At 30.5% G+C, this 15,682-nt stretch overlaps 2 protein-coding genes across 2 annotated transcripts; both read left to right on the top strand.

The window, feature by feature from the left end:
- Positions 1 to 130: 130 nt before the first annotated feature.
- LOC113402468 (elongin-B) lies at positions 131 to 7,355 on the top strand. The gene is made up of 5 exons (XM_026642734.2): positions 131 to 277; positions 388 to 481; positions 1,877 to 2,021; positions 3,792 to 3,894; positions 4,595 to 7,355. The coding sequence occupies exons 1-5, from the start codon at positions 275 to 277 to the stop codon at positions 4,607 to 4,609; spliced, it is 360 nt and encodes a 119-aa protein (XP_026498519.1). The 5' UTR covers positions 131 to 274; the 3' UTR covers positions 4,610 to 7,355.
- Positions 7,356 to 8,377: 1,022 nt separating this feature from the next.
- Positions 8,378 to 15,114, top strand: LOC113402467 (protein Peter pan). Its single transcript, XM_026642733.2, has 11 exons — positions 8,378 to 8,701; positions 9,692 to 9,844; positions 10,351 to 10,521; positions 10,826 to 10,948; positions 11,378 to 11,439; positions 11,896 to 11,944; positions 12,431 to 12,535; positions 12,917 to 13,017; positions 13,549 to 13,677; positions 13,901 to 14,010; positions 14,665 to 15,114. Exons 1-11 carry the CDS (start codon positions 8,516 to 8,518, stop codon positions 15,042 to 15,044), a joined length of 1,569 nt encoding a protein of 522 aa, XP_026498518.2. The 5' UTR covers positions 8,378 to 8,515; the 3' UTR covers positions 15,045 to 15,114.
- Positions 15,115 to 15,682: the final 568 nt, after the last annotated feature.

Raw genomic sequence — 15,682 nt, 5'->3', positions numbered from 1 at the left:
TATTGAAAACGCAGCTGTTATTTTTTAAACATTGAACTTTAAAGATATATTTACTGTATTATTAGAAGTTGTTTACTTAAATCTTATCATCAACGTTTTGAGACATTTACGATTTCATGCTATTACGATTAGTCATCATCGTTAAAAAAAATCTATTTTTGTAGTCTGTGTAGTTTCATAGTTGTCAATTCAATATTTAATTGCGCTTCGTACGCCTTGAAGCGTTTTATATAAATAAAATAAATAGTTTATAGTTTTTAATAATTTTATCATTATGGTAAGAAGTTAATATAAGTTAAATATATGTTAAAAGTTTTATTATGCATTCAATTTTGTATATATTCGTAAGCGTTATAATGTGTAACCTCAAATAAAATTTGTTTTTAGGATGTCTTTTTAATGATTAGGCGAAAAAAATTGACCATCTTCACAGATGCGAAGGATACTACGACTGTTTTAGAATTGAAGAAAATGATAGAAGGTGAGTGTGATTTTCATTATATTCAGAAAGTCTATTAATAGTCGCGGGACAATGTCTGACGGATCAGTGCACATATAACAGTGTTTTTCAAATCCTGACTGGAAAAAAAAACATTGTTGTTTAAATTTTTTAGCTACAAATTTACCTTTTTTAAATTTCGAAAACTAAAGTTTTTTAAGTGCATTTTCGGAGGTCAATAACCAAATATACAATTAACATTTTTGTCGTGTTTATATTTGAATATTTCGAGTTTGATAATACCTATAAACTTCTTATACCTAATCTAATCCAAGCAGAAAAAAACCTTACAATACATAAAATTTATAATAAAACAATTTTCTTGTATTTTTTTTTATTGCTTGAGATAATTGCTTGAAATAAGGTCAATTTCCATTAATGACTTTAATTATACCATATGTAACTGAGTATCAGTAAATATTTTTAAAGTAAGAATGATAGTCCAATATGGTTATTGTTAATTAATTTGTTTGTTTTGATAAAACTAATTCTATTTAAATATAATTAGTAACCTCTCTTTAAGCAATAGTATATATGATAAAATTGATAATACCTATAATTATAGCTTTGGTATTTCAACATTTTAATGTTCTCATTTTTTTTTATTATGTATTTGTAATCAACTGGTGTACAGAGTATAGTGTATAGTATCACAAATTATAAGTTAATTAAAATATGAATTTTCGTAATATGAACCAATTACATTGTCTTTTGATTAAAATGGCCTTATAATAAGTACAATGCATTATCAATATCACAATAACAATATAAAATATATGTATGGACACTTTTATATGGCGTGTGTTGTGTTACACTCAAATGTAACGACAGTGTTGTAATTTTTTTCTTTAGTTCAATGCTTGTGAAAATGACCCTAAACAAAATACAGCACACAGATTTTGCTTGTTTAGGATCTTTTTAATAAATTGTTTTAGTGTTTGCACTAATTATAATGTAATTTTAAAATTACTTCATCACTTACATCAATTTTTGTGTGTCAAAACTTTAGAATAATATAATATTTTGCTTACTGTGATATATTTTTGACTGACTGAAAGGTTGAAGACTTTGCCATAGTACAAAGTAAAAAAAACAGACCTCTAATATATGGTGTTTTGGACTATTTTACTTTACAGTCTCACTCACCATTTAAAACATAATACAGCAATACAAAGTATTAACATTTTATGGTAGAACAACTAATGCGAAGATGACACCTACATAGACAGTTTCTCACAATGACCTACCATCTGTTAGTTTTACTGATACCATACTACATAGACCAAAACAATGTTAAAAGATAATTTTATTAACATATAAAATCTATTGTTATAATATTAAATTGATTTATAATGTGTATAATTATTATGTGTTCAGGTATCCTGAAAGTACCACCCCCAAGTCAGATGCTATTCAACAAGGACAGTCAGCTAATGGAAGATGAAAAGACCCTCGCAGAGTATGGACTAACTTCGGCCACAGCTAAGGCTCAATGCCCTGCTCCGATTGGATTGGCTTTACGGTATAACTTAAAACATTATTTACAAATCACATTTTATTTGCTGCTGTAGTGATAGTGAGTCAACTCTACAGTATCTTATTTAAATATTGATATTGACAAAATACACTTATGCCTAAAGAATTGAAGCTTTGAAAATCATTAATGTTTTTCAACATAAGCTGTATAAATACAAAATTCAAAGAAAAATATGATTAAACTAAAACACCCAAATGAAAGAGGTCATAAAAGAAATATATGAAGAAAGTGTTGAACACTTGATACTATTATGGGCATATTTAATTTGTTTTATCAAAAAAGATCAACCTAATGTATTCTGGGTTCAATTAAAAGTGTATATAATTCTGTCTTGCACATAGCAACGTTATTTAAAATAAATAATTGAATTCCGGTTCTAAGTACAGAGTTGATATTTTCAAAGATAAGATAAAATAATCAATGCATAAGTAAGTATTAAAATTGAAATTATTGATATATAAAATTATTACTAATGAATGAGAGCAATATACTCTTATCAGTTAATGATAAAATCAGTGTAAAAATATTTAGTTTTTCTGTAAAGATAAATAAAAATGTTATTAGAATTATGAAAAATAATCTAGTAACAAATATCTGTTGCTAGTTATTATGAATCTTAGTAAATTATATTTAACACAATTCAAGAAGTGATGCCTTAGACATTGGTATGGAAATGCAATTTTTTATTTATTTACACTTATCATAAAGAAAACAATGTGATTCAACCAAATTAACTCACTTGTTATGTTTTTCAATTCATTTTAAGTATGTTTTTAGTGTTGATTAATGATTTTATAAATATTTCATGAATATACATCATCTTGCTAGGCGTATATATAGCAATATAGCATTTATTGGTTAACTGGCTGTTTGGTCTTGTGTAATGATTTTCAACTCGTGGGTCAGAGTCAGAGTCGCGAAGCCTTAGTCCAAGGGCCGCGAGCTAATGATTTCTATAATACAATTCTATACTATATTTTAATCACCTCAAGTATGATATTTATATAAAACGACAAAAACTTTTCTGCCAGTACTTGTCAATTAACTATATAGGTCTCAACAGAAAGAAAATTAAATATGTGGTCTTTAAAACCGTGCATTATGATATAGCCTAACTTTGGCGGCAACCAAAACTCAGTAAGAATTCTAATCTAAGATGAAGTTTAGTTTTGTCCATCACATAGCTTTAATGTGGAATGGTGGATATGGTTGTGACAGATTTTCAAATGGCACATGCAGGTTTCCTCACGATGTTTTCCATCACCGCCGAGTATGGTATGAATTATAAACACAAATTAAGCACATGAAAATTCAGTGGTGCTTGCCTGGGTTTGAACCAGAAATTATCGGTTAAAATGCACGTGTTCTAATCACTTGGCCATCTCGGCCCTATATTAGTAAGCTAATGCTTAAGGTATTAAATATCATTAACATTTTCCAAAAAAAACCATAGCTATAGGAATACTTATAGCTATAGTTTTTTCCAGCCAATCGAAGATGAATTATTTATTTTCTCTGATATTCATGGTTAATCTTTTCTAATCAATTAATTATGTAGTACATAGTAGTAGTATAAATTATTGGAAATTATTATTATTAATCGGATTCACTTGAATATAATAGTTATTGACTGACTACGAAAAGGAGAGGGTTAATAATTCGTAACTATTTTTTTATCTGTACATTCCTTGATAGTTCACAGATCAGGTAAATATTAATTATAATAAATGAAATCATTTTTTTTTTTAATTTCAGAAAAGAAAATGGTGAATTTGAGACTTTGGAACTGACACAGTACTCTACACCACCTGATCTACCTGACGTGATGAAATCTCAGGAGACTAATGGACAGGAACAGGTACTGTAACATTTTTATTATGTCACAAGTTAAAGACTTGGTGATGTATTTTTTGTAGCTAAGAAAGTAAAATTAAGTATTGTAGAAAACATTACATTTTGATAAGGGGGTCAATTCTGCAATTTAATTTATAATCAGTTTTACAATACCAATTACAAAAAATTGTCAAGAACTGATAGTATTGGTGACAGAAGCATTTATTTTCGATAAACAGATGTGCAAATGGGTCACCTGATAGTGGTCCTCACTGCCCATTGACCCTGACACTAATAAATATGAACCATTCCTTACATCATCAATAATGGTAGAATAAGTTATGAGTGGGTGGTACCCACCAAGTGCAACCAAGAAGTAGATACTACTACAATATGTCATACTAAATAATATGGAAATTTTGACCCAACAATGATGAACAATGAAACACTAATTATTAATATTAATTAGTAAATTTATTTCTTTTCCTGGATTTAGAAATAAAGGAAATTTTTCGATTTAGAAACTTGATTAAACAATAACATGTTTTTTAATGTTGTTGTTTTTTTTCTACTTTCATTTATAAACAACTCATATATGTAGCTACTGCAATAATAATATTATAAATTATAATCTGCATCACTAGCTTATATTTAAACTTTGTTTGTCATTAATTCAATACAATAAATAATAGATTCAAATAATTTCGGTGTAAATTACTTTTCAGATGGATCAGCACTAAGCGACTCGGCGAATACTCAAACAATAGATACGAATACCAACCGAGTATCGAATCGATTTCTTAGTTCATCATTTTGAACTAGTCCGCCCACACAGCCGGGCGATATTTACTGATTTTTGCATACGAAAATATTTTGTTAACAGTTTATCCATAATTTGTTCTGAATTTAACAAGTTAATCCGGGTCTCAGCTGGTTTTAAATAGTGAAAATTTATTTAGGAGGGAGCTACAACTCGCTACTAACATTCGTTTGTATTTGATGTCCCACGATGATATACGGACGTTAGTTTTTTTTTTTTTTTTATAATTTGTTAGTATTTTGTGACGCTTCATTCATATAGTTTGTAATATTCAATGAAACAGGTAATTTTAATTCATAAGTCTCGGTACGCTAAGACAGCGAGCGGCTTCATTGTGGTATATCTTTATAATAGAGGGTGAGAATTTGATGCGTAAAAAAGGGTCAGACAAGGACAGAATACCTACTAGCGTAAATAAAAAGTGCTATTATTGAAAGTAAAAAACGTGCAATCGTTTCGAAGGTGCAATAATTTCCACCTTAGTGCCGCTGATGTCTTTCCGTTACTGGGCGATTATCGTGATAATTGTATTTATTGCAACGTTGTGTTGCGTCGTCTGTATATTGTAGGAATACTGTCACTGTTCGATCTTATATATCAATTGACTGTCCTAGCGGGAATTACTTGGATTGTTTTTCAATTAATAGAATATTAATACATTCAGAACACTTCAAGTTCTGATCTTCTCGATCTGTATATTATGTTGATTATTTTTTTTAAGCTTAAATTTTGTTTTTTTTTCGTGCCTTTTAAAATAATTCTTTCAACTAATATGTAATTTTTAATCGAAACCAATTGTTGTCACAGCTTGATGCTTAACTACAACCGTTTTAAATCCTAATAAGGCATCTTAAATTAAGGCGTATTATAATATAAATATCTGTCATGTTATCATTAAAATACACATAACCTTATAATCTATTTGTCACATACATTCCATATAACAAATGATTGACATTGGAACCAACCTTTGTCACCAATATCTTATTTAATTTAGGTCATATTTATGTGACTGGCAATGTTATAATAGGGATATAATATAAAAACAAAACCTCTTTTGTTATTAATAGTATAATGCCATGTGATAAAACAATTTATAAATGGACTTTAAATCGTTTCGTTTTGAACGTTGGTCACAGTTGGCAATTATAACTTTGAAATGTTTTCTTAAAATTAATAGTATGATGACAGATAGATTATATATAACGCAAAATACATAGTAAAATATTAGTCTAGTAACTTAAAAATAACAGCTATTGAAATATAGAACACGAAGACACGCTTTTATCTATTTATAAAAACAAGACTGTCGTGAATGCGTCGTGTCCTCTGAGTATTGACTATTGCTATTATTTTTATTCGAATCGTAGTTGTTTTGTATTTTAAATGTTTTTTTTTTAACATTGCAACACTGGGTACTGAGTCAAAGAAGATACGACGGGTTAATGAAGGATCACGCAAACATCGTATGGATTAAAAAAATGCGGTATTTATCTGATGATAGATTAGTATTGACTATAGATAATAGCTAATTTAATAGGGTAATATAGGGGCTTTTTATATACTAGAATCGAGGATGTTCTCAAATCTATGTAAACATTCTTTGTTGTTGTGATTCGTTTAAATGAAATTTTAATGTCGATGGTTCCTGAATTTTTTTATGTTGAATGTTCTCTTTTTGCTTCTACTTGAATTTAATTAGTTTTTTTTCTTCGCAACTTTTTAAAGCTTTGTATATTTTGTAGCACACATACAATATGTCTAGATGTATTGGTCAGTGCTCAACCCACCAAGAGATGGCGCTTAAGAGATATTATCACTCAGAAATATAAGTTTTAATGTATTTTTTTTTCATGCAATTTCCATTAAATATGTTTCACCGTCTATTCATTCTGAACACTTCGAATTGTAATTAATATCATTTTAGGAACACTCCTTTTGTAGACACGTCAATTTTCATATGTAGCTAGCTAATGATTAGCTTAAACATTTTGAAAAATTATTCGTTACCAAATAAATTCTTCATTCAAATTTAAAATTTAAATAAGTTGAGATTCAAATGCACTCCTATGCACTATAATATGGCTTCATTAAAAGAAATGTAAAGTTAGATGGAGTTTCATAACATTCTATAAAAAATCCTGAGTAAAACTATACTGAGCTGTCCTAAACCTTTGATATATGATAAGTCTAAAAGTATAACCACATTTACATAATAACTTAGTTGAAGTTCCAAGTACATTGATATCGTCACTGAAACTATACAATGTTGTAAAATTAAGTATTAATTAATATTTTGAACTGATACTAATATAAAATAAAGTAAATATGCTTATACATATATTTTACAACAACTAATTATATACTAAAATTATAAAACTTTTGTACTTATCATATTTCGAAGTAAATAATTTAAACATTTTTTTTTATTTGCTGATTTTATTAAATCTACTGTGATGGTAGTATACAGCAATAAACAATTTATGTCTCGGAGTAATACAATTTGTCGTGAAATTTCCATTTTATATATGATATAGAACAAAATTGTAAAGCAGTTACAATATACTTAATAGTGTAACTAGCGATGAGACTTCATATAACTAATGTAGTGTGCAAGTATGGGAATCGAAAACGAACCAGCAGAAAATAAAGCTGTTTTGATTTGTTGTGTCGTGTTTTTGTTTCCTAACCCTGTGAAATAAACCAACCTTTTTTTTCAATAACTTGTTAATAATAATTATAATAGCTATAGATTACATTGACTCCCTACTCGATTACGAAAATTCTCACCAAATAATGTACTAAATAGATTTTCCGATTGAAACAAAAACATCTATGATTTTAATCAGTAGATGCAAAAATGTAAAATACACTAATCGGTATCTTTTTTCTGTAATCATAATATATACGAATACGAACATACTTTGTTGGCATAGTATGTACATACAAAAATATATATGCTACTAAGTATTTCTACGCCTATATAAGTATATTCTCGTCAAATAAACAATATTTTTTTCTTTATATGTTAATCCATCAATATTAGCCTACTATAGTGTTGCTCGACCCTGAATATGTGGAAGGCCAGTCTGGTAACTCGTCATTATACAATAATGAAACTATAATACTACGTTGTTTTTTGGGTTACAGATATAATACTTTTACAGATACTTCTTTTAACTTTAATTTGTTGTGTAAGATATTATTTATAATTTCTTAAAATATACCGTGAGTCTTAATATAACATAATGTATGCAATCTTTGATATCAAATAGGCTACCTATATGAAACAAGTAATAACTATTACTACCAATTATGGAGGTAAGAAAAAATATATCATGAGGAAATAAGGTTTCAATAAAGACTCAATTACTATAGCTATAGGGTATTACCTACCTGAAACGTACATTTTATACATTGCTTAATTGGATGGATTGGACGTTGTTAAATTTGAATAACAGAATGATTTGAAAATGGCGGCAATTAGATGTTTTACTTTTTTTCTCTCATTCGGTTTAACTCTATCGACTATTAGCGCGTCCCTTTCAATGTTTAAATTGAATACCCTTTAAGGTGTACTATTTATACATAAGGACAATCCTCCTGCCTCTACACTGCTAGTAGATAAAAATGATATAGTGCTCTTTGGTACCTGGTATTGAGTACAATAGTGACGTTGACATTTGGATTTGACAGGACCACGGCGTGCGCCTGTCTAAGCTCTAACCTCAAAATTATTTTATAAACATGTCAATCACGCTGTAAATGTGATACTGGTTTGTATTTGTGATTACCAAATATATGATATAAAAAATAAGTGCACACAATGGGAAAACGTAAAGGAAAGTGTGTTAAAAAGAATACGCTAACGAAACAATCTATAGAGCCAGAGAATGTAGTGAAAGCGCCGCATTCATTTGTTATACATCGTGGAAAATGTTCGAAAGATCTTATGGATTTGACGAAAGATTTCAGGAAGATAATGGAACCATTTACAGCATCACAGCTCAAAGTATGTCTTCGTTATTTCTCGAAGCTATTTTTAGGTTTCTTATAATTCACGATTTTATATAAGTCTAGTTTGTCCTGTAAACATTAAACATTTTATTAATTTCTTTTTTGTTTTGCCTGTGACAGGCACAAAAACAAAATTATGTACAAGTTTAATTTGTGTAAAAAATATTACTTGCTTTATTCTAACCACCAGATTATTTAGAGTTTAATCTAAATGTATAAAAACCTGACTTAACGATTTATCCACTTACGAATTACATTTACAAACTTTCTTTATCTTCACATTTAGATGTGGAGATAAAGAAAGTTGCACTAACACAATAAACAAATTGTGGAACTTTAATGCTTGTTAAGACCAAAAAACTATTTCAATGAAAATACCAACCCAAGTGTCTGAAAATACTCAATATCTGATATTTACTTTCTGAGAATAAAAACAGTACAGGATGAATTAGTATAACATGAATTTCAAACTTTAATTTCCAAATTCCATTTAATATTATTTTGTTTGTACTGTATAAGTTAGCGTAAAGGATAATGAAATACTTTTTTATCATATTATAAACCCTTAGAAGTGGTTTATAATATTAAAAGTATCTATGCACATATGTATTGTTTGCACCTTTTTAGCAAAATTGATCATTGGCCTCATTATAGTATAACTATGAGAATGAGAAGTATGAAATTGTTTCATATTCTTTTGTCATTATAGCTTTAGCATAAACTTTAGTAACTCTTAGTTGCCATTACTTTAATATGACCAATTTATTTTTCATCAGTAAATCTGGTCTTACATAGGTAGGTATTAAAGGGAAGGAGGACTTCCATAGTTTCATTATACATAAACATACAAACCAAGGCAAGGATAGGCAAGACCCACCCACTTCTCTTTTAACAAAACATTAAGTACCCATACTTTGGCAAATGCTGGTATAGCTCAATGAAATAATGAAAAAAGATCCTAAATTAATATAAAAACTCTTTTCAGGAAAGAAAAAAGAACACAATAAAAGATTTCTTATCTATATCAGGATATCTACATGTGTCTCACATGATGGTGTTCACAGAGACTGAATTGGGATCCTATATGAGATTAGCAAGGCTGCCCAGAGGACCAACTCTTACTTTTCGCATACATAATGTAAGAGCTTTTTAATTCATAACTGGAGTAAAAAATATGTGTAGGACAAAACTTAGTTCTTCAAGAGAGTTCAAATATTAATATTTAACTTTTGTTACTTGTTCTTTTCAATACTGTCTATGAAAAAATGTCTCATAATAAAGGTAAATAGTATCATTTAACATTTTATGTTTATTTTTTGTAATAAATTCTCTTTGCAATCATTTTCAATTTGCAACCATGTTTCTATGTAACAAAGCTTCATATAATGACTGCAATTTTAATTTTTGTATTATTTTGATTGGCTTATTAACAGAAATCTTTTATGTATTAATTTATTATTCTTATTATGATTAGTGAGGCCTTGATATTGAGCTACTCACAAACCAGCCTTAATTACATTCCATGCAGCCTTAATTTTATCATATATAATCAAATTATGCATAATGTAAATTTATTAAAAGCCTTTCTAGGTATATATTAAATTGACACTTGAGATCAGTCTTAAAAAATACATTTTATTCCAGTATACTCTTTCTCGTGATGTCATATCAGCTCTCCGGAAGCAGTATGTTATATCGCGCGCATTTCAAAACGCTCCACTAATAGTACTCAACAGTTTCTCAGGAGAAGGTATGCACATGAAATTGATGGCTACAATGTTCCAGAACATGTTTCCCACAATAAATATTACAACGGTAAGTGTTCCATTTAGCTGCAATATTTGTATGATCATAATTAGAAATATTAAATTATGTACTTATTTTATATTTGCTTTATTAAAAATATAGTAAAAAAACACATATATAATACATATATAAAATATATAAAAAAAATGGTTTAGTTTTTGTGTTGAATTGGATAGTTAAATCACATTCAATAATTATTATCTTCAAATAAAATTTAGTTTATGGAAAAGAAGAAAGAACTCAGTAGCTGACTAGCTGAATCTCTATGGATTGTGATGGTATAACATTATGTATGAATATTTTCATTTTTAAGGTTAAACTTAAAAACATTAGACGCTGCGTGCTGATGAACTACAATCCATCTACAAAATTGATAGACTTTCGGCACTATGTCATCAGAGCGACGCCTGTCGGTCTTAATAAGGGTACGAAAAAGGTATGTGTTTATGCTAGACATGTATTTCCATCACAAATAAAAATACAACGAAAATTATACAATAATAATAACGAAACTATGCAATAATGTATCGACGTTAAACTTAACAAGAATTGACTCCGAAAAAAATAAAACACTAATTGCTTGATAAATATTGATAAAGGAAGTACAGCTGGAATACAACTATATACTGGAAAACAATAGTTAGTTGACCGTAGAATAATAGGAGAAGATGCATAAATAACCCAGACGACCTTGACGAGCTTTGAGCTCACCCTCTCTGGTCACCCTCACTGGTAAACTTCCTTGCTTACCGGTGAGTGTGTCAAGTAGTTAAATGTAGAGTAAATGTGACTAGAAGAATCGACGAGAAACTCAGATTGTAAATGATTTAAAAGACACATGAAACAAGTTTTTCTTTTTTTGCAGATGGTGCAAGGCAAGATACCTAACCTCAATCGCTGTAAAGACATGTCGGAGTTTTTCGATAAGTAAGTTGTTTTTCATAATCTGAGTTAAAGTTTTTTTAAATATTTATTGTAAAGGTAGCAGTGTCATCATCAAAAATATTTTGTTGTATAGGGGAAAATTTATGTAACTAATATTTGTGTCATAGATTTTATATATTGCCGAATACTTTTATGATATTCTTAAATACCTTATTTTTTTACGAACATTATTTATATAACCAAATATAAAATGAAACGACAGTCAATAATTTAATTTATTTCTAAGGTACCCTCCAATATCTAAATAATTGTGCAAATAATAAAATGAAAAGATATATAAGCAGAACATAAGGGCCATATTTGAGTATGATTACATGTTTTATGTAATGGTCATTTGTCAGTTTATCTATACTTGTTTTTGTTTTTAAAATCGGAGTAAAATAACGTTAAATTCCATATTTACATATTTTTAATGATATCCCGTTTTTTATAATATAGAGCGGCGTTACTGTCGGAGAGCGAGTTTGAAGACGACGGCACTAACCAGGTAAGTTATTAGGGATGTAATTTTTGAGGACGTAATTATTTCATGAATTGAATCCTAAACGTAAAGCCACTTTATATTAAGAAGTGTTACGCAGATGAAAATCGTGCTTAGGAAAGTAGAAGTAAATTAAAGATTTCATTTTTTTACATGTCGTTAAACAATAATTTGGAAACGTTTGATTTTTATGGTTACTGAGATATGTAAAAAAATAACATATCATTCAATTTTTGTAAGCTTTAAAGTTAAGTTTTAAAATATTGCATACCAATTTAAATATTTTTATGTCAATGTCCTAAAAATAACTCCTTGACTTTTGACTCGGATCACATTATCCGCCGTATCCGCAGATATTTTTATTTTTTTTCCGATTCATAAATGCATATCGTTTGTTAAAAAAAACATTAATAAATATGGCAAATGATTCAACACAAGATTATATAAATGACCATCATGTAATGTATGACCGATAACGCCGCCGCGCCGCAGGTGGAGCTCCCGCAGCGGCTGTGCGCGCGCGGGGCGGCGGCGCGCTCGCGCTCGGCGCTGCGCCTCGTGGAGCTCGGCCCGCGCATCGCGCTGCAGCTCATCAAGGTGCGTCCTGCGTGCTGCGTTAGGTCCCCCTCCGTAGGCGCTCAGGCGGTCCCTCGCTTAAAGAATATGCCTAACAAAAAATTCTTAAGTAAACAGGCATGGTTATGAGATGGGGTGCCCTCCATACGGAACGAAAACGACTTCACTTTATCCATAGTATTAAAATTGAAATGTACGCCCAGCGCCAAACCAGCAGCTCATAATATACAGAAGAAACCTGCTCCCCAGTCGATCGCGATCACGCTGATAAATATCGGTCACAGTTAAACCCCGAGTCGCTAGTCCCCGCTATACAAAGACGCCTGTTATGTTTTAATTGAGTACAAAGTATTACATTTTAGAAGTTAAACAGGTCCTCATATATATTTCTCTAATTGATAGGTGGAAGACGGTCTAATGGACGGTGAAGTTCTATTCCACGAACTCGTAGAGAAAACAGACGAAGAAAAAGCATTAATAAAGAAGAAGCGTGAAGAGAAAAGGTAAGGGATTATATTTATGTAATGCAAGGCCTTCATATGTGTAGAAACAGTCACGTCAATCGATGTAGGAGTTGACAGTCTGGGTAGGTACCGAGTACTGTGTTTTATTTTAGTGTTCCTGTATGGAGTGTGAGCTAGCCAGTATACTTAATTACAATGGCTAACTCCTAACTCCTCCCTGTGTCCCTTAGTGCACAATATCTTGATCCCAAGGTTGTTGTCGAATTGGCGATGGTTATTTTTTTCTTACGGTGCTAATGTCCACTTATCATCAGGCGGCCCATTTGCCTTATTTGTAGAAAAAGAGAAAGTTCATGTATGAACCATAGACGGTAACTGATGAATCTCGTGACTCAACAAGTACGTAAGTGGACGTTGCTCCTGCGCTTGATATCTTCGGTTGTCTTTCGGTTTTCTGTCATAAGATTACGGAGAGAGAGGGGATAGCGAGTATCTGTTTGATGGCGTCGGTCTGGAGGTGTTCGTATACTACATAATATACATTAACTAATAGATCTCTTATAATTTTAGACGACTTAAAGAGAAGCGCAAGTCTCAACAAGCTGAGAACGTGAAACGGAAGGAGAAAGAGAAGGAAGATTTGAAGCAAAAGGCATTAGAGGGAATTAAAAAGAAGAAAGAGATGACAGAAAATCAAAGGTACTATAATAGCTACAGCTAAATTAACAGTATAACAATGGAAGAAACACGTTTACCCAAATAAATAATTGCACGATTTTTTAAGAAAAATACGTAAAATACTTAAAGAGGTGTATTCAATTTATCAGGTCAATAATAGTTATTTTTTCATTTATTCCTATCATATTATGCCTTGAAATTTGAAATATTCATTTAACATCCCATATTGAATACAAATATTCAGGCTAATGGAGCTGGCGTCCGCGGAGAGCCGGGGGGCGGCCGGCGCCGAGCCGGACGAGGACGACGACGCCGACTACTACCGGCAGGAGGTCGGCGCCGAGCCAGAGCAAGGTACCCGACTTGGATTTTATATAACAGGCTTTTGAAGTTACTTAATGAAACTCTTTAGTCGCTTTGAGGTAAAATATTACACTGAAATTAAATGCCATATAGACACTACGAAGTGACTTGCGAAATAGAACATTATATATTTACGTATACACGTATGTTAACTCGACGAGACTTATTGTTCTCAAAATCAAAGTCGTTGGTACAACGAACTAGTATAAACTTTGACGCTAAATGACTAAATCTTTGTACAAGTCTGAAGTGCCACTCCTCCCACTCATCAGCTACTAAGTACAAAAAAATATGGTGGTTGCTGCATTAATATAAAGCCGATGTGAAGAGTGAGTGAGCCAGTGTACATTTCGGCAAACGGTATATACCAGATCTCCTTTCTGGCAATATAGTGTGAGGTGGTTATTGCAGTTCCAACTTTTAAGAGAAAATGTATTTCCTGTAAGGGTGGGTGGCATATTTGCTTGTATGTCTTCAGAAAAGTAATGAAACAATTCTTATAAACTAAATTTATGATCACTTTAAGGGTTGACAATATGATGGATATGTTAACTAACTAGTGCTTTATGCCTATATATGGCCCCCGAAATGTGTCCATAAGTTCTGTCAAATACATTAGATCCCTAATAATTCTTTTTTTTACAGATCTGTTCAGTCAAAATCCGTCAAGAAAACGAAAGTCAGATAACAGCGAGGGTGAACCGCGAGGCTTTAAAAAGATGAGATTAGACAAGAAGTTAAAAAAGAAGTACCAAAAGAACCAAGAAACTGGACAGTATCAGGATAATAAGAATAAGAGAAGGTTCCAGAATAAAGATGGTGGAAACTCGTATAAAAGTAAAGACGATAATAGGAAAAAATTCAACGACAAAGATGGTAAATTTAACAACCAAAGAAGGAACAATCAGGGCGGTAACCCTAAGAAAGTCTTTGGCGGCAAATTTAATAAAAATAACAGAACTGGCGGTAAAAGCAAGCCAAACAAAGGGAATGCAGGAAAAGGCAAAGGAAAATCTAGAAAATAGTATTTATACTAAACATTGTTACTGTAAGCTGTGTAATATACTTTTTAAAATTATATGACGATGTTTATTTTTTTTAAATATTTTTATTACCTGTGGATTTTATTTAAAGAACATATTTAAAATCACAATATGCGCCCGGGTATATAAGAAAGGTTATAGAAGAGCTTATGGTAGTTTTATATTTCTATTACCGAACGAAATTGGTGGCCTAAACAGTTTATGTTGTATTTATAATTCGGTCATACCCGATAAAAAACAGTCGTATGTTTTTAGTAAAATGATATTTTATCAAAATCGTTGTAACGTGCTTTAGCAAGTTCGAAATCAAAATTATAAATATGTTTGGAATGGGTTCACAATTGAAAAACAAAATCTATTTAATCATAGTTTTATTTAAGATTATCTTATAATGTAACTGAAAAAATCAACGTGATTTATATTGATTAACAATTAATAATGCAAAAATCTTAATATCTATAATAAATCGGCATAAATCAGATCACATTAAGACATCATGTGAACAAACCTGTATCGCTGCAAGGCAAACAATTATAAGGCTACCGCAACAACTGTTTAATTAATTTACAAACTTTTATTTGTTAAGTGCTCGTTAAATCTTGCAATTGTATTTTAAAACC

This window comes from Vanessa tameamea, chromosome 12 (genome assembly GCF_037043105.1).
Source record: "Vanessa tameamea isolate UH-Manoa-2023 chromosome 12, ilVanTame1 primary haplotype, whole genome shotgun sequence".
In the NCBI taxonomy this organism is placed as follows: Eukaryota; Metazoa; Arthropoda; class Insecta; order Lepidoptera; family Nymphalidae; genus Vanessa; species Vanessa tameamea.
Note: the sequence above shows the minus strand (reverse complement) of the source record. Positions and strands in the feature narration are given on the sequence as shown.

What these genes read in the sequence shown, in the direction of transcription:
- LOC113402468 (XM_026642734.2), top strand. An exon ending in ATTGAAGAAAATGATAGAAG is followed by an intron (nt 482 to 1,876) that starts GTGAGTGTGATT and finishes TTATGTGTTCAG; the next exon opens with GTATCCTGAAAGTACCACCC. An exon ending in CCGATTGGATTGGCTTTACG is followed by an intron (nt 2,022 to 3,791) that starts GTATAACTTAAA and finishes TTTTAATTTCAG; the next exon opens with AAAAGAAAATGGTGAATTTG.
- LOC113402467 (XM_026642733.2), top strand. Translation starts at nt 8,516, where the DNA reads ATGGGAAAACGTAAAGGAAAGTGTGTTAAAAAGAATACGCTAACGAAA. An exon ending in TTACAGCATCACAGCTCAAA is followed by an intron (nt 8,702 to 9,691) that starts GTATGTCTTCGT and finishes AACTCTTTTCAG; the next exon opens with GAAAGAAAAAAGAACACAAT. An exon ending in GAGATGACAGAAAATCAAAG is followed by an intron (nt 13,678 to 13,900) that starts GTACTATAATAG and finishes ACAAATATTCAG; the next exon opens with GCTAATGGAGCTGGCGTCCG.